At 39.7% G+C, this 27,231-nt stretch overlaps 1 protein-coding gene across 4 annotated transcripts in view; it reads left to right on the top strand.

Annotated features, from left to right (window-relative positions):
- Positions 1-27,231, top strand: part of ALG1 (ALG1 chitobiosyldiphosphodolichol beta-mannosyltransferase) — a 29,452-nt gene extending 2,221 nt beyond the window's left edge. For 2 of the 4 annotated variants that reach the window (XM_030577883.1, XM_030577880.1), the window contains exons 2-13: positions 139-216; positions 802-905; positions 3,293-3,441; positions 5,029-5,118; positions 8,678-8,788; positions 15,305-15,426; positions 16,232-16,270; positions 19,936-19,995; positions 20,795-20,905; positions 22,702-22,816; positions 26,075-26,150; positions 26,643-27,231. In XM_030577883.1, coding sequence (XP_030433743.1) covers positions 828-905; positions 3,293-3,441; positions 5,029-5,118; positions 8,678-8,788; positions 15,305-15,426; positions 16,232-16,270; positions 19,936-19,995; positions 20,795-20,905; positions 22,702-22,816; positions 26,075-26,150; positions 26,643-26,774 — 1,083 coding nt within the window. In that variant the 5' untranslated portion in view covers positions 139-216; positions 802-827 and the 3' untranslated portion in view covers positions 26,775-27,231. The remainder of the gene's footprint in view (positions 1-138; positions 217-801; positions 906-3,292; positions 3,442-5,028; positions 5,119-8,677; positions 8,789-15,304; positions 15,427-16,231; positions 16,271-19,935; positions 19,996-20,794; positions 20,906-22,701; positions 22,817-26,074; positions 26,151-26,642) is intronic. The other 2 variants (XM_030577881.1, XM_030577882.1) reach the window with 2 other exon arrangements.

The following is a 27,231-nucleotide window of genomic DNA, read 5'->3' on the forward strand; positions in this document are numbered from 1 at the left end:
GAATGTTTCATATTAAAATGGTGGTTTTTTTCCTAAATTCACCTTTACTTTACAAGTTTAATATGTCCAGTTATGGTAACAGTCTTGTATGTGTGTTCAATAAACATCTGGCTGTAGAACAGTTTCTTTTTCTTCCAGGCACAAAGCCGCATAGTGACATTTTGTGCAATGAAAAGATACACATTGTATCTATTTCGGAGCTTAAAGTATTGCAAGGTAAGTTCAGTGAGTTAGGTGATTTTTAGTTGTACACATGTATCAATATTTCATATTCTGTTTCTGTTCTGAAGGTACTTATCATTATTGTTCAGTTGGAGAACAAATTCTTAGGGTCTGAGTTTAACTTCCAGAGTACAGTGGGTATCATTGCTTCTTTTAAAGAGGGAGGGAAAATTTGCATTTCATACAAGAATTTTTTTTTTAAATGTGTTGGCATTCTTTGTACCAGAGATTTGAATCTGGCTCAAAATTAGCATATTAGTTTATCTTACATGGAAGCTACAGACATTATTATGTTTAACAATCTGAGCACTCACATGAAAACTTGGACAATGCCTTTAAAGTAAATTGGTCTACTTCTGAGCAAGTGGTTGGAATTACATGTTTATGCTGTGTGTATCTACTTATATGCACTATGAATTTCTCTTTTTTCTAAAACAAAAGCCATGAAGTAATGTGTTAATTTTTAAAGGATGCCATCACTTACAAAAAAAAAGTTCCTTCTATATATTGTTTCTAAATGAATTTCATATTTAGGGTGTGCTGTGTGAAATTTTGACAAAGAATTCTGTCATTTTACAGTTGGTCCTAAGATTTTCCAGTATATTATGAAAGTTATTGCACAGGCAATACAACTGTTCTATACAATGCTGAAGGTAGATCGTCCATCTTATATTCTTCTTCAGGTATATATGTAGATATGTAGTTATGTGTTTATTGTATCACACTGCAGTACATTTTTCCAGCAACATCAAAAAACATAGTGACTGTTCATTTTGGTGATAAAACTGCTAGTGAGTGCAGAATGAATAGTGGAAACAAATTTGTGCAAATGTGAATTTTGATTCATATATTTGCAACCTTTGTGTTCACTTTTTTCGTTAATTTTTGAGCATTCAGACTTTATTGGTACAAACACTAGCGAACTGAATTTAGCACAGATGCTTGAGTCTTTACAAAAAGCAATTTTCAATTGCATATATGAAGGTAGAATTTGAAATCCATTCTAATGCACTCAGCACAATTGTGACTTAAGCAGTCAAATATAGAATCAAAATTATCTGTGTTAAATAATCTAATGAGAACAGAACAATACCACAATTTGTCTCCCAGTGTAAATTGCAAATTCTGTGTTTTCTTGTAAAAATCACAATTCATACCACGTTGATTAATAGAAATGTAGAGTTATTCCAGTCAAATATTTACTTACACACATTTAAAGTAAATGAATTTTTAACCCTCATTATATTGTTAAGGCCTCAGTCCAGCAAACATTTAGATAAATACTTAACTTTACTCATGTGAATAGTCCTGTTGAAATCAGTTTTCTGAGGGCTTGTCTACATCAGAAAGTTGCAGCGCTGGTGAGGGAGTTACAGCGCTGCAACTTTGAAGGTGTACACATCTGCAGGGCACCACCAGCGCTGCAACTCCCTGTTTGCAGCGCTGGCCGTACTCCCGTTTTGTCTCGGGTGTAGAGGATCCAGCGCTGGTGATCCAGCGCTGGTAATCCAATGTAGACAGTTACCAGCGCTTTTCTTGACCTCCGTGGAAGGAGGAAGCCTCTGGTAATCAAGCTGGTTTCCTTTCCCGGTTTGCTCTCTCGGTCCCGGAGCCACCCAGCAAACCGCAGGGAAGGAGACCTGCTTGCTCGGGGTTCCGGGACCGAGAGAGCAAACCGGGAAAGGAGACCAGCTTCGCCGCGGTTTGCTCTCGCATTCCCGGAGCCACCCAGCAAACCGCAGGGAAGGAGACCTGCTTGCTCGGGGTTCCGGGACCGAGAGAGCAAACCGGGAACGCCGCGGTTTGCTCTCTCGGTCCCGGAGCCACCCAGCAAACCGCAGGGAAGGAGACCTGCTTGCTCGGGGTTCCGGGACCGAGAGAGCAAACCGCGGCGAAGCTGGTTTCCTTTCCCGGTTTGCTCTCTCGGTCCCGGAACCCCGAGCAAGCAGGTCTCCTTCCCTGCGGTTTGCTGGGTGGCTCCGGGACCGAGAGAGCAAACCGCGGCGTTCCCGGTTTGCTCTCTCGGTCCCGGAACCCCGAGCAAGCAGGTCTCCTTCCCTGCGGTTTGCTGGGTGGCTCCGGGACCGAGAGAGCAAACCGCGGCGTTCCCGGTTTGCTCTCTCGGTCCCGGAACCCCGAGCAAGCAGGTCTCCTTCCCTGCGGTTTGCTGGGTGGCTCCGGGACCGAGAGAGCAAACCGCGGCGAAGCTGGTTTCCTTTCCCGGTTTGCTCTCTCGTCCCGGAACCCCCCTTGAAGCCGCCCAACAGCGCTGCAGTATGGCCACATCTAACACCACTTGCAGCGCTGGTTGCTGTAAGTGTGGCCACTCTGCAGCGCTGGCCCTATACAGCTGTACTAATACAGCTGTAACAACCAGCGCTGCAAAATTTTAGATGTAGACATGGCCTAAGTGGAATTACTGTTGGCTGCAGATGCCAAATTGAGAGCATGGAGGGGTGAAAGCTTTTATCTACAGAACAAATACAACATGAGTGAACAGCAGTATGAACTTCACAGTGCTCCTCTTCCCCCAACAATGTGCCTTGAACTTCACTTGGAGGTACCATCTCTAAGAGTGAGAAAGTAGCTCTGTTTCCATAGCAATGATTCTGGGTGTCTCTGCTGCTATTTAGAGCTAGTTTTGATGGTAGTTGTTAGGATTAGATGTATGACCACTAGAGACTGAGGCCTTGGCTACACTCACACTTTACAGTGCTGCAACTGGGGTGTGAAAAAACACCCCCTGAGCGCTGCAAGATACAGCCCTGTAAAGCGTCAGTGTAATCAGGGCAGCAGTGCTGGGAGCGCGGCTCCCAGTACTGCACGCTACACCCGTAAGGGATGTGGTTTACATGCAGCGCTGGGAGAGCTCTCTCCCAGCGCTGCCGCTCTGACTACACTCACACTTCAAAGTGCTGCTGCGGCAGCGCTTTGAAATTCCAAATGTAGCCATACCCTAGAGATTGTTAAAAGCAGTGTCAGTCCAATCCTTTTCTTTTCTGTCAGCTAATAAGCGGTTTGTCGTTTTGTCATAATTAGCTGCTGTTTTTTTGTTTTATTTATTAAACAGAATCCTCCAGGCCTGCCTAGTATAGCTGTTACCTGGATGGTTTGCCTTGTACGAAGAAGCAAACTGATCATTGATTGGCACAACTATGGTTATACTATAATGAGTCTGATCCATGGAAAAAATCACCCTATAGTACAAATTGCAGAGTGGTTTGTATAGAAGTCTTTATTTTTCTCTTACAAATTGAATAGTGTTTACTGCATACAAAAAGGTAGAAGGTAGTCATTAGGAGCCCATTGACAGATGTTTCCTTAAAGAGGCACTTGATTTTTAGGTTCAAAATTGACGTACTTTCCTTTTGGAGGTGTCCTATAGAATTAAATAGGAAATGCCTTTTCTATGGGTTTTTTGGACCTTGCTACAGAACTTAATAGAAAATTCTGCCCTTGTTATACCATTCGGTAAAATGGTTCCAGAAAGCTATAGAAAATGATATTGTTCTCTGTTAAATTTTAGAGCAATTCCTATTCCTGTTATTTCTTTTGTATTCTATAGGACTTTTCACAAAGAGTTAAAATGGTTATATCTTTTTGAGGAATGTCCTTCAGAAACAGCTAAATTTTGTGGGTGTGCCTGTGTGTTTGTACATATATACCAGTGTTCGTATGTGAAGTGTACATGCAGAGTTGTAAAAAACCTGGTGACTTAGGCCTGGTCTGTACCAGAAAATTAGGTTGATTTAACAGTCAGTCTCGGGTGTGAAAAATCTATGCCCCTGGCTGATGTAGATAAGCTGACCTAGGTGCCTGTGTAGACAGCACTAGGCTGATGGAAGAATTCCTAGCTATCACCTCTCCTGGAAGTGAATCCTTTCCATCAGCATAGATAGTGTCTACACCAGGGTTTCTCAAACCTGCCCTGCCCACCTGCCCTGCCCTGCTCCCATTGGCCCAGAGCAGCGATCCACGGCCAGTGGGAGCCACAATAGTCTGGACCTGCAGACAGGGCAGGTAAACACACCGGCCTGGCCCGCCTGGGACTTTCCCTACACAAGCGGCGACCCCTGTTTGAGAAACCATGATCTACACTGAAACACTACTTCAGTGTGCTGCGCTGCTGTAATATTTTAAGTGTAGACAGACCTTAAGAGGCCTAATTATTTCTGAACTTGAGTGTCATCCATTGGACTTAATGAGCTGCAACCATGCTTCTGAGGTGCATGAGCTGAACATACATAGTAGTAATCTGGATCTCTTTAGATGGGTTGGAGTCATACCATGATGGTGTATGTGGCTGTATTAATTCCTTATAAGTTCCATATCTCAAATGTAAATATATTCTGTGTCTTGCCTTGTTTGTTATGACTAGGTTATGCTAAACACTTTATATTATAGTTGCTTTCTGATTTGCTTGTTGGTTCTGTATTGCTGATTTGCCCAGTAACCCATCTCTAAGGTTATGATAGTAGGTCTCTTTTGTTGAATTTAGTTCAGGCCTTTGGTTTCTCTGAGCCTCCAAGTGGGTAGCATGTACTCTAATGTATCTTGAATGTTGGCTCTATATACAAGGCTCTTTAAGGGAGCAATATCAACATAGACATAATTTATCTGTTAGGAGGCAAGTGAGAAATGAATATTGCGAGATACAGCTCCTGATAATTTTAGGCAAAATTGTTTAATTATTATTAGTGTTCATTCCAAAGATTAGGTATTGGTGAGAAGCTGGTATTCAGTGTCACAATCTTATATTAGTTAGGAATGATATTTGGTTTATAACTGAAGTTTAATTTCTGTCAGGTATGAAAAGCTTTTTGGACGGCTATCTGACTACAACTTTTGTGTGACTAATGCAATGAAAGAAGATCTACAAATGAATTGTAACATCAAGTGAGTCAAAGGCCTTACACAAATGATTGTATACAGATTTTCACTTAGGTGAGGATATATAGCTAGCTAGTCCTAATGATTCTGGATTCATAGAAGTCTTACTGTATGATCAGGGATCCAAGAAGCTTCTTTCTGACTCAGAACTAATACTTGGAAAAGCATATTCATCATGAAAATATTATTTGTCCATCCCAGTGCTTCTGGTACCAGGCTACCAAGAAATATAGGGTTGGTGGATGTACGTGTCACCAAACTTTTCTTACCCTTTTGTTGTTTACTTTGTAAAACCTCCCAGTATTTCCACAAAACTTAAATAAAAGTGAATATTTATCCCTCCCCTATAATTGCCTCTCAAAGTAAGTCTGAGAGGCCATTTGAATTAAATGTTAGTGACAGCTTGAGATGGGGTGGGGTGGTAGCTGGGGCTTTGGCCCCAGCTACATAGGCACAGAAGCAAGCATGAGGTGATTGAGTTTTTTGGTAGTGGTGGTAGTAAAGGATGAATCTTGTATTGAAATTTGAGCATTGGAGGAAATTGGAATTCCCATCCCTTCAGCAAGCCTTAATATCAGTACATTGTGGAGTCATTGTTTTAGATGCAGGCTCAGGGAGATATTACTGCATCAATTTAGCATTATTTTACATTTTGAAAGTTTTTCTTTTGTGATCATAAGGGCTGAGGAATTTTACAAAATTAAAGCTTAGATTCTTGGTCACAGTTATAAGGCTAGTTAAAAAGACAATTATATTGCAGTTTATAAGGCTATATTATGTGTGTCATGTATGCATTATGGATGAGTCCCTATTTGTAGGATTTGCTCCACTATGCCAAGCCTAGTTCTGCCTTATGCCATGTGAATAAGCAGTAGTCTTGCCAAATCTGTAATATTTTTAATTGGTGTAGTTTAGTCTTCTAGATCGTATGGCTTCGTACGAAAGCAACTCTTATTTTTAATGCAGAGGAGGGTAGCCTGGGGAGGTTTCAGCACTTGGACGTTCTGTCCCGAGGAGCGCCTTTGCATCTGAATCAAGAGCAAAGTTGGCTTGCTGAGGCCTCATGATGGTCACACCCTGCCCAAAATGAGAGAGGCTAAAATCTGTCCTGTGCAAACTAGGATTGACTTTCCATCTCCCGGTCACTTGCCAGGGCAGCCCATGATGTCACAAAATACAGAACATCCTCCTACTGTAAATACTTTCGGAATGTGACACTCCTTGAGATTTCTTAAATTATATATTGTACCTCCTGCTTAGAAATAATTTTTGTATGATGAAGAAGCTAGAGTTTGTCTCTGCTACAGCATGTGTGAGAGCTCCCTAGATAAGCACATGGTACTCCTGGGGGGATTCTGTGCCGGGGGCAGAATTCATATGGCCCGCATTTTTCTGTGCTCCCCAAGCAGAGAAAAACACACACACAAAATCTGCCGGGGGACACGTGCCTCTTTCCCAGCAGCCCAGGCAGCACGTCTGTTCAGCCTCAGAGACTGGGACGGGGGCTAGGCGTGCCTGCCTGTCTGTGTGATCATTATGGGGGCGAGGGGCGGGCGTACGAGTGTGCCAGTGAGAGAGAGACTCTGTCCCTCTTTGTGACTGCTGCTCCCTGGCATGTAAGGGTTGGGCTTTTTATTATGCATGAGGCAGGCTAGAGCAGCGTTTTTCAAATGCCACCACCATGGTCTTGTTGCAGTCACAGCCTCCTGGGTTGTGATTGGGTGGGGGGAGGAGCTGTTAGCAAAGCAGTGGCTCCTCTCCTGGGGCTGCCTGCAGGGGCTGGTCCCTACTCCTTTCTGAAGCCACAAACTGTAGGAGCAGGCAACCCAGGGGTGCTGTGGTTTGGTCTTCAGGCTTCTGCCCTGGGGTGGTGGGCTCCAGGCTCTGGCCATGCGGTGGTGGGCTCTGTCCCCCAACCACAGGGTTTTGGGTGCCATCCTTGGATTCACCCCCATGCCATCACCTCGATCCCTGCTGCCTCTGGCCCACCTGCCTCCTTATTCACCTCCTCATCCAGGGCTTAATTTGTCCCCGAGCATGCCAGGGGTGAGTAACTCTGCGGTGAAAAGTGATATTAAACAAACATACAAATATCACTTTTCACATAGCAGATGTACTAACTGGCAATCTCAAAACAAATCAGAACATGCAAAATATTTTATTTTTGTTTCTATTCTGTTTAGGTCCAACAAAGAATAGAGACAAGTTTACATTATTGTTGTTGAGGCTGCAATAAACCCCTACATAAGGAAATTACAATGATATGGACACGTATATATGTGCATATTTATTTGTTTTTGCTAAAGTTAATTAAGTATTTTAGGAAAAATTCTCAGAGCAGCCACCAGCAAGAGTTGGTTGAGAAAAGCCCTGGGCTAGAGGCACAAATAAAGCAGCCTGTCTGAGTTAATTTATCTCATTCACTGAGGCACAAATGTAGTATCCTGACTGTGTAGAAAAGTTGTTCAATTAATCATCAACAGCAACTTTATCACATTCTCTAAGGCAGAACTGTAGTATAATGCCTATTGTTCCTATTGTTAGTTAACTGTTCCCATTCTCAGTCAATTCTCCCAGGAGCTTTAAAACCTGTGAAAGTTTTAAGGCCCCTACATTGCCAAACTGATGTGAAAGGAGTCATTTTACAAATGACAGTAAGGGCGTCCTCAGCTAGGAACGTCTATGTGCTTTCTCACTTTTTTCCTGTGCCAAAGTGGCACAATGGGGTTATTACAGCTCATGATTTATTTTACTTACCCATTTTTTAAAAAAAAAAAAGCCTTTGAAGGCAAATAAAACATTTACCAAGTGGTCAATAAAATGTCAGTAGAATCAGAACTAAGCACTTGCCAAGGTACCCAGCCAGGTATAGGACAATGATTAGCAATACAGTATGACTTCCATGCGTGGAAGTCTGAGCAATTTAAAATGGCATTCTACTTTTTTGATGTTTGGTGTTCTGTAATGTAATTTAAATGAAAATCCAGGATTATAACTGGAATGCAGGGTATTAGTTACCAAGTGTTTGTAACTTAAATTTCATATGTTTAGGAAATGCTGAATAGTTATTGTGACTTTTTTTCTGTATTGTAGTTTAAATAAATTACCAAAACAATTGAAACTGATATGATTATATTGCATTATTTTGACAAATAAAATATGCAGAATTTTGAATTTTTTGGCACAGAATCCCCCCAGGAGTAACATGGGACTTTTTAAAAAGTTCACCTTGAAAAGCATTAAAAAATTAAATAGATCTTTTTCCTTCTTGATAGAGCAAGACCCCAGTCCTGCAGATACAGGCATGTGTTTAACTTTATGCATAGTCATATTGACATAAAGATTATGCAGCTGCTTAACTGTTTACAGCTTTGAGGCACTGTTGTGCTCTTTTGTACATCCTTAGGGTGGCAGAAGTGTCCATCATTATAGCTATTCTGTTCCAAAAAGCTTTTAAAATATAAAGAGTTTTCAGAATCAGATCATTAATTGTTTTGTTTTATTGATGCTTTTAATTGCCTTATATATATATTTTTATTTGATTAATGAATTTGTTTCACCGCAGAGCAATAACCCTCTATGACAAGCCAGCTTCTTTTTTTAAGGAAACACCATTAGAAATCCAGCATAAATTGTACATGAAACTTGCCAAAGACTATGCTCCATTTAAAAGAGGGTATGTATAAGTAACAGATGCAGTGACAGTCTTTATTAACTGAACTAAGATAGGCCAGCACACTTATTTTAGAAACTGAGTATATGCTTATTGCTTGTGATGCTTCTTCCCCGTTAACTGACTGCAACTCATCTTGTTGATATGATTCCACGTGCATGTGGAGTGGGAATGGGGTGTTCTTAGGGTGTCAAATACCAAATCATTATATCCAAAAGTTACTACACCTTTATAGTCCAGAGAAACAAAAACTGATAGGCCAAATCTAAATAATTGTTTTTCTTAATGCAGATCCAGAGACGTGACCCCCTCCCACTATTTTAGTCACATGAGATTCTTAGCATGTCTATGAGACACCACAATTAAAAACAAGCAAGATACCCACAATTTAGTTGTGAATATTAAAAAAAAACAAAAACAAAACACAAGTCAGTCAGTCTGTACATCTCTCTGTGGAGATCTTTCGTCAGAGATTTACTCTGTAGGGTCGGCCCTCCCTCTTGGGGGCACTCTTCTCTACATAATTTGAGACTGAAGTGTATTATTTTCCAAAATCAGTAGTGAGTCCTGTCTTAGTGTACATTAGTAACAAAAACAATTTATAGATGGGCAAGGAAATTTCATTTAAGGGTTGATGAATCCTGTTTGGTTTATTATGGATAACCTAAACAATTTATAAATGGGCAGAAGTAAATTATCTTAACTGAGTCCTATGAAAAGAGAGAAAATATTAACTCATTTACTTAAAAGAAGCTATTCAACAGTTTCTCAAATAAGAAGGCAGTGTTTTGTATAAATCCATCAACTCACTGCAAGGACTGGTCTTGAGATAGGCAAACTAATGAATAGTAGCAATCTGAATGTAAAAATAAATCCCACTATTTCTCTCTGTTTGTCATGGTTATCTGTTTTCTCCTCCCTAGGTGTATACAGTCTGAACAATCTAGTGTTAATACCTTAAGCTATAATAGCCTTTAAATAGTACATTGAAATAATATAAGAAAAATTTAAATCTAATCCTTTGGCAGTGCTTTTGCAAACATTATCTCACCAGTGATGCTGAAGTCTTTGTGATGTCATCATGTTGCAGAAACAATACTAGACTGGAAGGTTACTTCTTGATGTTGCATTATGGCTTCTTTGCCTTATTGCTGCTATTTGCTTGCTTGCAAGAGCTGAGATGAACAGACTGAGATGAATGTGCCAAATTGGTATCTCAGTTCAGAAAGATGTATACTCTTGTCCTTCCATAGTCCCACTGAAGGTAGAAGATGCACCTCTTTCAGGGGAGTGGCAGGATCCAAATATTAGCTGTTAGCACACTTTCATTGGCTCAGCACCTTCATGGGATGACATTGGTAAAATCTTCAGCTTCTGAATATGCAGTCTGCTAATACATATGCAACAGCATTGTAAATCTTCAACTTCATTGTCCTATTATTTTGCGTTCGTGTGGGAGATTTTCAGTGTCTCTCTAAAGGTGGGGTCTTAATTCTTTCTTTTTTAGTTCATCTTCTGAGATCTCTCTAATTCTATCAGGGTTTACTAAGAGATGAATTTCTGTTTCAGATGAGTCCAAACATTCCTCCTTTCTACATAAGCCTTTTACATTTAAAAGTCTTTTTAAACATAAGTGATTTTTAGAGTATTTAGACTCGCATAGCTCTCAAAGCATTGTTTCTTCTTAACAATCCTTGGAGATGTGTTTCTTGTCTTTGATTTGTCAAGGAAGTTAACTCATTTCCCAATTAGTATAGATACAAGAAGCCACTGGAATATAAGGCATGTTACATTAGTAACCAGTTAGAACAATGTCATTTGATTTCATGTTGATACATAAAACATATCACTATTCACGTAACAGTGGCATCAGAAAGCTAGTACATTAGATGCTTGCAACTGGATACAAAATATTAGTGAAGAAACACAGCAAAAGGAGCTTATGCTATCTTTAGCCTCCAAGGAACAAAGGTCTTCACCTTTAGTGTAAACACAGGGTTAGAAGTAACTAAAACATTTCCTAACTGTACATATTTTCCTTAGTAAAATGAATGAAGACCCTAGAGTGCCTGTAAAAGAAATAATTTTCAGTAAGAATATTTCTAGAATTCTTGCTGTGGGTTTAAAACTGAGGTTTTTCCTCAGAAGGAAAAGAGAGAAGTGGGAGTTAGAGAGGCTCTTGGCTTAGCTTTTGTGGCCTGGATAAAGCAGATGCTACATGTCTTCTTGAAATCCTAGACCGGGGTGGCCTGAGAAGGAGCCAGAATTTACCAATGTACATTACCAAAGAGCTACAGTAATACTTCAACATGTTGTACCAATTATATTAGACCAATAAAAATCAGCAGGATCTTATTAAAGGGGACAAGGCAAAGATGCCACATTTATTATTATAACAATTTATGACTAATAACTAATATCTTAATTCTTATACACACACATTATACCTATTACCTATATACACACACACACATTCACATTATACCTAATACCTATACACACACACACATTCACACACACACCCACATTCATCAGGTGTTCTGCAGCTGCTGCAGTTACCAGTCCTGAAGATAGCTTAAATTCATGGCTTGATTTTGCAGATTGGGTTCGTAGCTTGTGGCAGCTAACTGGCCAGGAAAGCTGGGCACAAGGCTGAGCTGGATCTCTGTTGGGCAGGCACCGATGTTCTTCCATGTTGGCAACAGAATGTTACCCAGAGTTTCTCATCTCACCCTTCTTTTTTATAGGCTTTTAGTTTGGATTCAAAGTCTATAGGTCTTGCTGTGTCACGCTGCCTCTGGGTTTAGATTGATCACCCATTAATTGCAGGCGTGACTTTCAGCCTTGAACCTGGCTTTGATCTTCCTTCTGTTGTTCTGTTGTCCTTTTCTTTTTAGGGTGGATGCTTCTTACTTTGTTTAGGGCTGTTGTCTAGGTCTTCAGACGTTGGTATTTGAACTTTATTTCATCAGGACAGGCTAGGGCTGGAGGTTGATTCCATCATTCATACATACCTCATTCACACATCTAAACTAAACTAATAAGATTACAGTAGGGTTTGCAAAAATGAAGGTTGGAGGAAGCTTTTACAAAATGGAGTGAGTGTTTTAAAATGGGGTTTGAATTACAATATGGAACAGAAGTTACAGTGTAGGCAAGTATAGTGAATGGTGAACAGAAGTTACAGTAATAAAATGAACAATTAAAAACAATTTCATTTATCAGTTCTACAAACAGCCCCCCATCAGCTCCCCCCACTCCCAGTGCCTCCCACCCACTGGCAACCCTGCCGATCAGCACCTCTTCCTCCCTTCCCAGACCTCCTGATCAGCTATTTCATGGCTTGCAGGAGGCCACGGGGTGTGTGTGTGTGAGAGAGCAAGGGGGAGAAGTGAGAGGCTCAGGGGAGGGCACAGGAAGGGGTGGAGTGGGGGAAGGGATTGTGGCAGAGTCAGGTTGAGCAGTGAGCACCCCCTGGCACATTACAAAGTTGGCACCTGTAGCTCCAGCCCCGGAATCGGTGCCTATACAAGGAGCCACATGTTAACTTCTAAAGAGCCGCATGTGGCTCTGGAGCCACAGACACCCCTATCCTAGACAAAGAATAGCTTCATAAGAGGTGAGAGGAGAGGGTGGGTGTTCTGCTCTTTGAGAAGACACTCCTTTTGGAAGTTTGTCTTTTTAACCAAGTGGTTCCCAAGATTGCAGTCTACAGTAGATTCACCCATAATTTGCAATCGAAAATTCCTACCAAACACACTATGCAAGACAAAACAACAACAAATATTCAGATCTTTCTAGCATCACACACACAAAAAATTATATAGAGTAAGTACTCAAGCAAAATGAAAATCGTCATGCTGTTCCAGCATCTGAAAGTGCACCTGCAGGTGATAAGCACAGATTTATGGACAAGGAAGCAGTATTCTTGCGTGAAGCTTTTTTGTACCTGTCCATTATTGTAAGAAAGCAAGGATTTCCCAGGCATTTCTTTAATTAGCCTGAATATTTAACTTACTAAAATATGCAACCAAAACCATAAACATGAGCTATTCTCCAAGCACCAGGTGTACAAAGATAATTGGAAATATCTCCCCAAATTCAGCAAAGGCAGGTTTATAATGAGTTACAGGTTTATTTAATGTTAAGTTATTATAATAAAACGATTTTGTATCAATTTGGAGTTTAATCCCTCTCATGCTATACTAATCCTTGTAGCAATACCGTCTTTCTTGGAGATGGTATGAAGATTCAGGGATTCCTGACCTGTATTCCTCTATCTCTGGGCAAAAATGGCTCTTCTGTTTCATAGATACTTTCAGTGAGAGATCTGTTCACGTAGGTTTCACTCATCTGGTGAATACACATGAGCCTCGTTGGTTTGAAGTATGGACTTTGATATAAGGCCCCTAAATAGATATAGGGAAGCTAGACTGAGGTTGATGCGAGTCCTGGTGTAAAAAGCTCACAGACAAAGCTACTGAAGCGTACCTTGCTAGAAAATCAAAAGGAAGAAATTTGGAAATTGCCAAATTCCCAGTGAGCTAAATATCATGTACTGGGTACCTCATAAAGAGGGACCTCATTCATATAAATCTCAGATTTTTCAAAATCATGAACTAACATTAAAAAAGTTTCTTCTCCATCAGTTAGTGGGATGTCTGCCATAGTAAATATCATAGAGACAAGGTGAGTAAGGTATTATCTTTTATTGGACCGACTTCTGTAACTGGTTAAAAGATAAAAAAAAACAAAAACCAAAGGGTAGGAATTAAATGATCAGTTTTCAGAATGGAGAAAGGTAAATAGTGGTGTCCCCCAAGGGTGCCCAGTCCTTTTCAATGTATCATAAATGATGTGGAAAAAGGGTTAAACAGTGAGGTGGCAAAATTTGCAGATGATACAAAATTGCTCAAGATAGTTAAATCCCAGGCAGACTGCAAAGAGCTACAAAAGGATCTCTCAAACCTGGGTAAATGGGCAACAAAATGGCAGATGAAATTCAATGTTGATAAATGCAAAGTAATTCATATTGGAAAACATAATCTCAGCTATGCATACAAAATGATGGGGTCTAAATTCGCTGTTACCACTCAGGAAAGAGATCTTGGAGTCATTATGGATCGTTCTCTGAAAACATCCACTCAATGTACAGTGGCAGTCAAAAAAGCAAATAAAATGTTGGGAACCATTAAGAAAGGGATAGATAATAAGGCAGAAAATATCATATTGCCTCTATATAAATCCATGGTATGCCCACATCTTGAATACTGTGTGCAGATGTGATCGCCCCATCTCCAAAAAGATATATTGGAACTAGAAAAGGTTCAGAAAAGGACAACAAAATATTAGGAGATGGAACGGCTACCATATGAGGCGAGATTAATAAAATCGGGACTTTTCAGCTTGGAAAAGAGACAAGAGGGGGATATGATAGTCATAAAATAGTACCAAATGGTATGAACGGATACAATAGTCATAAAATTATGACTGGTGTAGAGAAAGTAAATAAGGAAGTGTTATTTACTCCTCATAACACACAAACTAGGGGTCACCAAATGAAATTAATAGGCAGCAGGTTTAAAAAAACAAAAGGAAGTATTTTTTCACACAACACACAGTCAACCTGTGGAACTCCATGCTAGAGGATGTTGTGAGGGCCAAGATTATCACAGGGTTCAAAAAAGAACTAGATAAGTTCATGGACAGGGATGGTGTCCCTAATCTCTGTTTGTCAGGAGATGGGAATGGGTGACAGATCACTTGATGATTATGTGTTCTGTTTGTTCCCTCTGGGGCACCTGGCATTCGCCACTATTGGAAGACGGGATGCTCGGCTAGATGGACCTTTGGTCTGACCCAGTATGGCCATTCTTATGTAGCTGAGAGAGGGAAGCTTTTCATCCATAAAGATATTCCTGAAGAAGAACTTTGTTTGGCTCGAAAGTTTCTCTCTCACCTACAGAAGTTGATCCAATAAAAGGTATTACCTCACCCACCTTGTCTCTGCAATATCCAGAGACTGACATGGCTGCAGCTACACTGCACGTAATAAATATCATGGCAGACAACAACTATACCATGAGAAATGGCTTAAAAAATCCTCAGGACAGTCAGTCCAGCTTCTTTGTTAAAATCCTTAGTGCAGAATGAATTGACTCCATGTATGTTTGAATGAATGCACTATAGACCATCATCTTCAAGGTAAATCAAGTACATAGTGGAGAATTAGAAGGCATGCTAAACACTCTTCACAAATTGCCAAGGGAACACTCTCGGAAGTAGTATAGCTGGGATATCTGTGATAGCTAGGAAAAGACTCATCTGAGTCACATGATCATGACACCCAGATGCTCACTAGCAAAATGAATGAGCCCCAGAGGTGTTGAATGACAAATTTGGAACCAGAATGTTGTGAAATTCATACCGTTTGGTAAAGTATTTGATTATATCCGTGCACATCCTTACATAGTCTATTTTGGAATTAATAATTGTACTCTTTAAATCCTGTTTACACAGAACAGACTCCATACATCCAGATGTTGAGAAGTCTGCATTTACAGAACTAGACATCAGAAATGGAAATGTAACACAAATCAAAGAAAGACCAGCTCTTCTAATCAGCAGCACCAGTTGGACAGGTCTTGAATCAAATTGTTAATATTCCTTTATAATACCTTTACATTAAAAAGTTGATAAAAATTAGAGCTGTACTTCCCTCCCCCATTCATAAGCTTTGCTCTGATATAGGACATTACAAGCAGCAAAAACAAAGTTGTATACATTTCTTTGATTAACAGGAAGAATTTGCAGCTCAGCTGTATGGATATCTCAGTGTCTACATATGAGGACCATAATCCGTTGAAATGTTTAGTTTAATTATGGAGTTTTAAGGTAAATGTTGAGCTCCATAAATAATTAGAGAAACAAGTCCTACCATCATCTAACATTAGAAGTACATTAAATATGCATGCATGGTGCTCTAGAATGGCTCTAATAAGTTCAAATGTTTTGTCTTTCATTTCCTGGTACATTTATTACATATTTATGCGCTAAGATAATTATTTTGTTTATGAAAAGGTCTAAAGCTGGAATGAAATCTGCTGTACTGCAGTTGAGAATGGAAGTGTGCATCTTCTTGAATTAGAATTAATTGGGAATAATGTCTAATAAAATTGACAGTGAAATGTCATGCTCCTGAGATGCTGATTGGGTTTAGTATTTGTGTAAGTGTTGGAAAAGTTTCCATTAAATGGAGCAAGTAGGAACACTATGAGAGTTATAGGCGTTTGTTTCTTACATTTATAGAACCTATCATAGTAAATGCACATTGTATATTTAGTCACTTCAGTGAAGATGAGGAAAGTCACGATTGCTGTCTTCAAGAGAATAAGGCATTACAGCTAAAAATGCTATGAGTGTCACTAACAAACCTTTCTTTTTCAGAGGATGAAGATTTTTCTATCCTTTTAAAAGCTTTAGAAGGTAAGTATCAAGGAGTTTCCTTTGGCTATTTAAAGAGTCTTATTATGGATGTGTTCTTAACAATTACTAAGAGCTTCTTCAAAGAACAGTGCCTTCATGTGCAAATGAAAATTCAAATACATTTAAGAACCAGAGTAGTCTCTCAGTGTGGGAGAAAAAAAAAAAAAGCTTAAGATCATAGTGATATGCAGGATACAATTAAAACCTTTGTCGTTAGGAGGTATATTTCTAACCACTTGATAAAGTGGGCTACAGCTTTACTTTGTACACATCATGTAGTGGCGTGGCCGCTTACTGAGCTCCTTCTTGTGGCCAGGGGTGCCTTTGCAGTGCCTTTTGAATAATTTCTCCCTCAAATATTCCTTACATAGACTGGCCTAGGTTTAGTCACAGAAAATCATTCAGAGCCCCAAACTGAAGTCCCCTAAATAAACGTTTCCTTTCCACTCCCAGGCCTCCTTGCTGGGAGAGCTTTTGTGCACTTTCCCTAGCTTGCCCAGAGTCTCTCCTGTCTTAGCAGGCTATTCCTAACCCTTCCTGGCTGGAGTCTTAGGGTATGGCTACACTTGAAATTGAAGTGTGAGTGTGGTTGGCGAGCCAGCGCAGGGAGAGAGCTCTTCCAGTGCTGCACGTAAACCACATCCCTTACGGGTGCAGCTTGCAGCGCTGGAAACCGCGCTCCCAGTGCTGTGGCACTGATTACACTGAGGCTTTAGAGCGCTGTATCTTGCAGCGCTCGGGGGTGTTTTTTCACACCCCTGAGCGCGAAAGTTGCAGTGCTGTAAAGCGCCAGTGTAGCCAAGCCCTCATTCCCAAATCCCAGGACTCTGCTGGAGCTTCCCTGAGCACCTCCCCTTTAGTGCAGCCACAACTGCCTTTTATTGGGTGTTACCTGATGTAAGATTCAATGGGTGAATGGTTAAGGTGCTTGACTACAGGTCTGAAGGTTATGGGTTCAAATTGCACTTGGTCTCCCACTGAAAGGCCATCTCCTGTTCACTCAGATGTAAAATATTTACCTGTTCCACCAGGTTAGGGCTGTCAAAGGCAGTTGAACATGATACTGGCCATGTCACTCCCTTGTGTGCCCTTGGCTGTGAAGCTGACATACCTTAACCACATCAGCCCAATAAGCCATTGATTTAGGGGAACTTTGGCTCAGGTGGGACTCATCCTGTAATCATTGTTGGCTTAGATCCAAGCTCTGCAGCTAATGAGGCAAACCACTTTGTTACACAACATGTACACACACACACACTTTTAAATATCTATTGAAATGATTTCAAGAAAGATGGGAACCTGCATTAAGCAATTTGGATAATCTATGTCTGGGTTTTTTAACTTAACAAGAAACAGCTATTAGTGGTCACAGAGTTATTTGGAGTTACTGTGGATTTTATGAACTGTACATTTAAAAGCATAATGTCCATATAGTATATTTAAATAGTATAAAAAAGGAAATATGTCAACATACATATTTTTAAAAAATCTCTTAAGAAATCAGCTTTAAATTTATTTTGGAAAAAGAGAAGTCTTGCTCCTCCTTTGAAATCCATGGGATTATCTGTACGGAGGGGGGAAAGCAGAATTTGGCCCAGCAGTGTTGTGGGTGGCAAACACCTATGACTACACCTCACAGACTGTTTCCTTTAAGTATCATGCATGTTTCAGAGAGGGCTAGGTGATTCCTTGTGAAGACAAAAAGAACGAGGAGTACTTTTGGCACCGTCGAGACTGACAAATTTATTTGGGCATAAGCTTTTGTGGGCCAAAACCCACTTCATTGGATGCATGCAGTGGAAAATACAGTAGGAAGATATTGAAGATATGCACACACACACACACACACACACACACACACACACACACACACACACACACACACACACACACACACACACACACACACACACACACACACCATGAAAAAATGGGTGTTGCCATAGCAACTCTAACAAGACTAATCCATTAAGGTGGGTTATTATCAGCAGGAGAAAAAAAATTTTTGTAGTGATAATCAGGATGGCCCATTTCAAACAGTTGACAAGAGGGTGTGAGTAATAGTAGGGGGAAAATTAGCATGGGGAAATAGTTTTTACTTTGTGTAGTAACTCATCCACTCCCAGTCGTCGTTCAAGCCTAATTTAATGGTGTCCAGTTTGCAAAATAATTCCAGTTCTGCAGTTTCTCACTGGAGTCTGTTTTTGAAGTTTTTTTGTTGGAGAACTGCAACTTTTGGGTCTGCAATTGAGTGACCCGGGAGGTTGAAGTGTTCTCCGACTGGTTTTTGAATGTTATAATTCTTGACGTCTGATTTGTGTCCATTTATTCTATTGTGTAGATACTGTCCTGTTTGGCCAGTGTACGTGGCAGAGGGGCATTGCTGGCACATGATGGCATATATCACATTGGTAGATGTGCAGGTGAACGAGCCTCTGATGGTGTGGCTGATCTGATTAGGTCCTATGATGGTGTCCCTTGTGGGCAGAGTTAGCAATGGGCTTTGTTGAAAGGATAGGTTTCTGGGTTAGTGTTTCTGTTGTGTGGTTGCTGGTGAGTATTTTGCTTCAGGTTTGGGGGCTGTCTGTAAGCGAGGACTAGCCTGTCTTCCAAGATCTGTGAGAGTGAGGGATCATCCTTCAGGATAGGTTGTAGATCCTTGATGATGCGCTGGTGAGATTTTAATTGGGGGCTGAATGTGACAGCTAGTGGTGTAATGTTACTTTCTTTGTTGGGCCTGTCCTGGAGTAGGTGACTTCTGGGTATTCTTCTGGCTCTGTCAATCTGTTTCTTCACTTCAGCTGGTGCATATTGTAGTTTTAAGAACGCTTGATAGAGATCTTGTAGGTGTTAGTCTCTGTCTGAAGGATTGGAGCAAATGCGGTTGTATCTTAGAGCTTGGCTGTAGACAATGGGTTGTGTGATGTGATCTGGATGAAACCTCAGCCTGGATCAGTCCACACAAGAGATCCACTTCGTGGACACTACAGTGCTAATAAGCGATGGTCACATAAACACCACCCTATACTGGGAACCTGACCGCTATACTTACCTACATGCCTCCAGCTTTCATCCAGACCACATCACACAATCCATTGTCTACAGCCAAGCTCTAAGATACAACCACGTTTGCTCCAATTCGTCAGACAGAGAAAAACACCAATAAGATCTCTATCGAGCTTTCTTGAAACTACAATACCCACCTGTGAAGTGAAGAAACAGATAGCCCACCTTAATTGATTAGTCTAGTTAGAATTGGTATGGCAACACCCATTTTTTCATATTCTCTGTGTATATACATCTTCCTACTGTATTTTTCACTGCATGCATCCAATGAAGTGGGTTTTAGCCCACGAAAGCTTATGCCCAAATAAAATTGTTAGTCTCTAAGGTGCCACAAGTACTCCTCGTTCTTTTTGCTGATACAGACTAACACGGCTACCACTCTGAAACCTGTGTCCTTGTGAAGAATTGTTACTTTGCATTATGGCTGTTACAAGAGGTCCAAATTAGGATCAAGTTCTCGAATGTGAATTTCCCACGTTTACTAGTTTGCCTGAAGTTTTTTTAACTACTTGAAATAGAGTTCTCATTTGTCCATCAGAATTATTCTTAAATTAGGATGCGTGCTAGATACACACAAAATAACTTTATCTGTTCTGCAGATTATGAAGAGTATGTCAATGATGGAATCAAGCTTCCTTCTTTAGTATGTGTGATAACAGGTACCACTTTTATGTGATAATTTTCTGTTCCCTTTCAGTGCTGATGCTAGAGGATAAATTTTAATCATCACATTATATTGACTCTTACACTGATTTTTTTTTTGATCTTTCTAAAGTAAGAAAATAAATTGGATATTTGTTTGGCACTAATTTGCCAGACCAGTGGTTGGAGCAAAAAGCAAACCAATGGTGGCATGCTGGGCATTTTAAAATAAAAGATATGCCCCAGCATACGAATCTACCCATTTTATTGTACTCTGTAATTCCTTTGGATGTATTTTCAGAATTTGAATAGTGAAGAAATGCTGGTAAAACATCTTAAAATGTGGTTTAAATGGTATTTGACCTATTGCTATGTAGGGAGTAATTTGGCTAGTACTTGGAAAGGAGACCTACCCGCTGAATTTGAGGATTTTGCAAAATGATATAGATGGTTCAACAAATGGTGTTTTTTCCTCCTAGTACTAAACTAATAACTTAGCATGATGCTAAAAGGGCACTGTACTGCTGGAGGGTGCCATCTTTCAGTTGATTTGTATCCAGTAACATTGTATCTACGATATAGCATTATATCTCATGATTGCCCTCAGAAGACCCAGTCGGATTCACTGTCACCATGCTAGGCCCTGTGTGAACATTGATAAATGACGCAGCCCCTTCTTCTAGTACCTTACAATCTAGGAAGACAAATGAAATTTGCTCTATATCCCAGACTTTAATGTGCAGACAAAACCCCACTTTGGGTGTTCACAGCAAAAACACTAATATATATATATTGTGTTTGTTTCCCATTTAAAAGGTAAAGGGCCTCTAAAAAAGCACTACAACAGACTGATAGACAAAATGCACTTTAAACACATCCAGATCTGTACACCGTGGCTAGAAGCTGAGGATTACCCTGTTCTACTTGGTAAATAATGGATTATTACAGTTGCTGAAAAAGCTTTAAAGACTCAAGAACAATGTGTGAGGCTTAAGCAAAGGCTGTGGATAGCTGTTGATATTTTGGGCAGGGTTGTCGTGGTATTTATCAGAGATGTTTTTTACCATGTAAAATCATGGTTTTTAGTGCCTTGGGAAAAACTAGTTAGTTCCAGTCTAAGGCATTTTCTATTTTTAAAACTGTTTAGTTAATGACACCACTTTAAACTTAGTTTTAGTTACATATTCCAACTGTGGTTATGTAAGGGCAGTAGATTTGTAGATTAATGTAGGATTGTACAAATACAAAGTAAAACTAAAATGGGCATAATATTAATATATGTAATTGTAATGCAGTACTGAACATTGGCATGTCCACATTTTGGTTTGATATTTTCTCAAGGAAGTTATACATGTTATGACTCATTTCAGTTTTCAATATTACATAAACAAAAGTTGAAAACATTTGATTATATGAAAACAACAGTACAGAGTTGTAGACTTGAAGCATTAAGCAGTCAGAAGCATTCAGAGTTGCAGACCAATGGGCCAGGTCCATTTGGCCATGCAGCATCCTGTAGCTGAAGATCAACTTTGATGTAGTGGATAGGCCAAGCCTATTCCTCGGCTTTGAATGAATGTATCCAAAGTTTGCAAAGATTCATTCTGTATTCGTACTTGCTGGATTCATTCTGTACTTGCTGGACCCTGATGCAATTATTCTTCCCAGTTTCCCGTTTTAAACTTGGTTTAAGTTGGTATTTACAGGTGCCCTAGCCTACATTAGTTTTTCCTGGGAAATTGCCAGCCCTGATTTTGGATGCTAGATATATGAATACCACAGTAAAATTAAATTGCTTGTTAAGAACAAAATATATAACTGTAGCTTGTGCCTTTTGTTATGCCTAAGAAATTATTTAATTTTTGAAACTGCACTGTTTAACCTCCTATTTTGGTAATTAGGTGTAGAATTCCATCTTAAAGTTTTGCCAATAACTCTCTATTTAAAAAGCCTCTGTTTGCTTCCTTCTGTTTTTCTAGGTAGGCTAAAATATAATGGGTTGGTCTCTGTTCAGTGTATTCTCAAATTCTGTTCAGTAAATAACACTGAAGAGTTTCTAGCTGTGCTGTTGAAGTTAACTGGTGAGATTAGGAAATAGAACGTTCATACTCCCGTAGCATTTTAGAGAAATGAAGCTCAATAAAAGCTATGTAAGGATAAAATACTGGTAAAATACAAGTTCTGCATAATTTCAGCCCCTCGGGTCAGGCACTGTCAATTTATTTGGCTTGTATGTCTGTGGTGGTTTGTAAGTAATGAATATTCATTGCTGTAAACTTGGATTCTGTAAATTATTCCTGTATTGTAAAGGCATTTGGATTGGAAGAGTCCTTTAGTGGGTCATTTAGCCCATCCCCTGAATTGTGGCAGGATTGATTTAATTATTTCTTTACTATTTCAAATAGATAAGGGTAGATTAAGTGTATAATATCTGTTAGTTTTTTAATTTCTCTTCTCCCCTTATTTTAATATCAGTTAGTTATGTTTCTAAATCTCAGCTACTCTGAAAAATAAAGAAGTTATATATATGGCGTTTACTTACTGACATTCTGACATAAATGTTGTTCCAAGTAGTTATGTTCTAATGGCACCAAAGAAGAGATCAGGTTACATCAAAAATTGTTAATGTTTACAGAATTGTATGTTTAGACAATAATCTTTAGAATTAATCACTTTCAAAATAAAGTTTTGAAAAAGTCAGTTTTGTTTTTTATCATTTGTAGGCTCAGCAGATCTGGGTGTCTGTCTCCACAAATCATCTAGTGGTTTGGATCTGCCTATGAAGGTGGTGGATATGTTTGGCTGTTGTTTACCTGTATGTGCAGTACATTTCCAGTGGTAAGAGCTTGCTTACTTTGACATAGCTTAAAATGAATCAGATAGATATTTTAAAACAAATATATAGTTTGCTATAAAATCACAATATAACAATTTCTGCTGATACTGAATTGATTCCTAGTTACGCCATAGTAATATGTTTGCTTTAATTTGATAAAGGTAAATAAAATTATTAAAACTAACTTGTGACTTCTAGAGGTCATTTTAAAAATTAACCCTTTTTTTATGTGTGTCCTAACCAGAATGCCTTAAAAACAACCACCTATAATCCCAGTTGGAAATTGTACTCTTCTTCATGTCCTGTTCTAAACTACTGGATTTGTTTCGATATACTATTTAAGAGATGTTTCATACTACTCTGGGATTGTCTAAACCTCAGTGATGGATGAAGTGGTCACTGTGTCTATAGTTTATAAAATACTTGTAATCCTTTGGGAGAAGTATGGCTTTCATAAAGATACTTTGCTGTAGTGTTGGTGGTGACAGCAGCACAGAATACTCTGTGATAGCTTTGTTCATGACTGTAATATATAATGAAGACTCTTTTCTTTTTGTGTGTGATCTTTTAATAGGATCAGTTTAATAAGCCCGTAAAATACACTAGCTTTCAGTATCATCATGGTATCTTCAGGTGAAAAATGCACATTTCAAATTTTAAAAAGTTCCACTTTAAAAAAATAAAAATAAAAAATCCTTGAAGAAAATCGCTGCACTATGTTATAGACTGCTGTTATTTAATCTATCCTGCTTCCTGGGCCAATTCAGAGGAGAATCAAATCTGCTGTAATTTAGCCATTTTTCCTGCCATCTTGGTGTGTAATGTATAACTTAGACTCTCACGCAGCTATCAAATTACAATGTGTAATTTTACACAATTTTACATATCACCTGCAAATTTGACTTACTGAGTCTAAAGAAGTCCAAATTGGTGTAATTTGTATGCTATGGGGTGGAACATGCTAAAATGTAAATCAGCAAATAGGAGGATGCAAATTAAAGTAAATCACCCTTTCTGTAAATCATACTCTAGTATGTAAGCTACATGTTGGTAAATGTGTGTATCCAGTGCAATGTAAGGGAGACTCAGAAAGTGTAATTGAACCTATTATATGTGAAGGGGATGAAAGATGATATATATTATTCTGTCTTAGGTTCCCTTGGATTCATTTAGACTCCATGACTGTGAAAGACCTGTCTTTCAGAAGGATTACATACAATAAAGTACTGCAGACTGGTCATTGTGGAAATGAATGGCTTCGGTTACAATGGGCTAACAAAGCATAGACTCGTAGACTCATAGACTTTAAGGTCAGAAGGGACCATTATGATGGTCTAGTCTGACCTGCACAACGCAGGCCACAGAATCTCACTCACCACTCTTGTAAAGTCCTCAAATCATGGTTTAAAGACTTCAAGGTGCAGAGAATCCTTCAGCAAGTGACCCGTGCCCCACGTAAACCCCCAGGGCCTCTGCCAATCAGCTAAACCCTGAGCATGTGGGCAGGACTTATCAGCCAGACACCCAGGAAAGAATTCTCTGTAGTAACTCAGATCCCATCCCATCATAGGCCGTTGGGCATATTTACTGCTAATAGTCAAAGATAAATTAATTACCAAAATTAGGCTATCCCATCATACCATCCCCTCCATAAACTTGTCAAAATTAGTCTTGAAACCAGATATGTCTTTTGCCCCCACTGCTCCCCTTGGAAAGTTGTTTCAGAACTTCAGTCCTCTGATGGTTAGAAACGTTCATCTAATTTCAAGTCTAAACTTCCTGATGGCCAGTTTGTATTGATTTGTACTTGTGTCCACATTGGTGCTGAGCTTAAATAGTTCCTCTCCCTCCCCTGGTATTTATCCATCTGATATAGTTAGAAAGAGCAATCATATCTCCCCTCAGTTTTGCTCCTCTTTCCACTGGTACAGCTTCCCTTCCATCTGGGAATGCTCCAGCCCCTGCTATCCCAATCTTGTCCTCCAAGGCTCAACCACTGCACACTTCGCAGTTCTGTCTCAGGACTTGTCTTCACTATGGCGGGTAAGTTGATCTAAGTTATGCTGCTCCAGCTATGTGAATAATGTAGCTGGAGTCAACATGGCTTAGGTCGAATTTCCTGAGTGTCTTCCTTGTGCTGTGTCAACGGGAGATGCTCTCCTGTTGATTTACCTTAATCTTCTTGGGGAGCTGGGGTACCAGGGTCGGCCAGAAAGCGCTCTGCCATCAATTTAGCGGGTCTTCGTTGGACCCACTACCTCAACCCCCATAGCATTGATTGCAGCAGCATCGATCTCCCCATAGTGAAGACCAGCCCTCACACTTCTCGTGGCAGATTCTAGCAACATGCACCCCTGAGAAGCTCTAGCAGGCTTCTCCACAATCTGCAGCCAGCAGGGAAGGCTGCTGTGCTGGTAGCATGGAACATGGGCTGCACTGCTTGGATTCCTCCTTGCACTGCTCTCACTTCTCCTGCTTCAGTTACAAACCCCACTCTTTCTGCACAATAATGGCAGGGATCACAAACTTGTACGTTATTCTGTGCTGGCAGATGAAATAACATGTCACCACTGTATCCTTTTTATTCTTTCGCAAGAGTAGGACTTATTCAGTACAGTTTGTGAATGCAGTTTGTATAGCAGCAGTTCTGGACAGACTTATGCCTAGGAAGGAGAACTAATCTGTTTCAATCATTGGCAGCTTATATCCCAATGCAAGAAATGGAATTTATAAGAGATCCAGGATCTTAACAACATGGGGCTTGTAACAGAGTTTACAAACCCCATATTGAGCATAAGTAGAAGAGAGAGGATAGTCTTCCCTGCTCACAGGCAACCAGACTGACCACATCCCAGCACAGTTGCCAGAACCACCATCATAGAGGCATGTACCCAATGCTGGGACCAATAAGGAAAACAAGCCCAGCTATAATGGATGGAGAACAGAGAGATAGGGAGGCAGAAAGGCCTGGGATAGTGGAGGGGTAACAGTCCCGAGCCATGCTGCCTCTAAGAAACTAACAAGAGAAGACTGCAAGTCCTGGAGTTTAAGGGCTGATTGACTCATTTTAGGTTAAGTTGATGGACTGGGCTGATTTGATATGAATAGAGGGAGACCAATTAGGAGAAAACTGGGAGCTCTAGAGAGACTGTCCCTAGAGTATTTGATAGAGCTACAGTACATAAACAATCTCCGCAAGTATTTAAGTGGAGAAGCCTTTTATGTTGTTCTCACGTTTTCTTCACTGGTTCTGTTCACAGTTTACATGAACTTGTGAAACATGATGAAAATGGCTTGATATTTAGGGACTCGAATGAACTTGCAGAACAGCTGAAGGTAAAGATATTGGAGGCTCAAGTCATTTTTGTTTCCTTTTTCTTTATGGTTAATGGAAAGGTACTGCTTTTGCACGTTTGGAATGAATAGATTATATATCTAGTTGTCATTTTTTTCTCTTCCTCTGTCTTCTCTCATTGTTTACTTTTGGGCAGTGATGCTTTTTGTTTGTTTCTTTTTATATAGTGTTAGTCAACATTGAATAATATTGAGTATTAATAATTATGCTTTGTGGATTTAACTTTAAAATATGCATTGTAAGAGGATTTTCCTGCCTATAGTTATAGATTTTATTGGCCACGTCTGTGTATGAATTTAAAGCAAGAAAGCACATTTTAGGTATTTTATCATCTTGCAATACCTAGAGGTCTAGAAGGAAGAGTCCACTTTACTGCTCCTCTATTAATAATTTGCCCATTAAAGTTGGGAGGGGCAGGAGACGCTTGAAGTGTGATATTTAACTTCTTCTATGTTGTTTCTTTAATCTTGCAGATGCTCTTATTGGAATTTCCTACAGGTGAAAGTAAACTTGATATGTTCAGAAGAAATCTTCGGGCATCCAAGCAGCTGCGATGGGATGAGAGCTGGGAACAAACTGTGCTTCCTGTGTTTAGGAACAATTAATGATTTCCAAAAAATGGACAAAAGAATTTGCACATATGATTTTCACATTCCCAAGTTTGGTTATACATGATGGAAATGGTGACTAAAACCTTTATATTTGGTCTTAGACAAGTGTTTTTTAAATTTCTCTATCCTGAAACAACCTTTGCAACACACACTTTGATCTGCGATTTGAACCAGTTGGATGAATAATTCGGTATGGTTTGAGATTTGTTTACAGCTGAACTTGTATTTCACATTATGTAAAGATAGAGGAAGGACATGGTCCCTGCCTGAAGGAACTTAAATTTCACAATCTATCCGGACCATTAATCTACCTCTAGCATTTGGAATGAATGGTTCGGACAGTGACATCCCTTAGGGGAGGATCATTAATGCAGATTCTCTATGTCCTTGTAAGGAGGCGAGGATGGAAGATGATAAAATACAGGTAGAATCTGATGAGAAACAGTCAAAT

Source organism: Gopherus evgoodei, chromosome 10, assembly GCF_007399415.2.
Source record: "Gopherus evgoodei ecotype Sinaloan lineage chromosome 10, rGopEvg1_v1.p, whole genome shotgun sequence".
In the NCBI taxonomy this organism is placed as follows: Eukaryota; Metazoa; Chordata; order Testudines; family Testudinidae; genus Gopherus; species Gopherus evgoodei.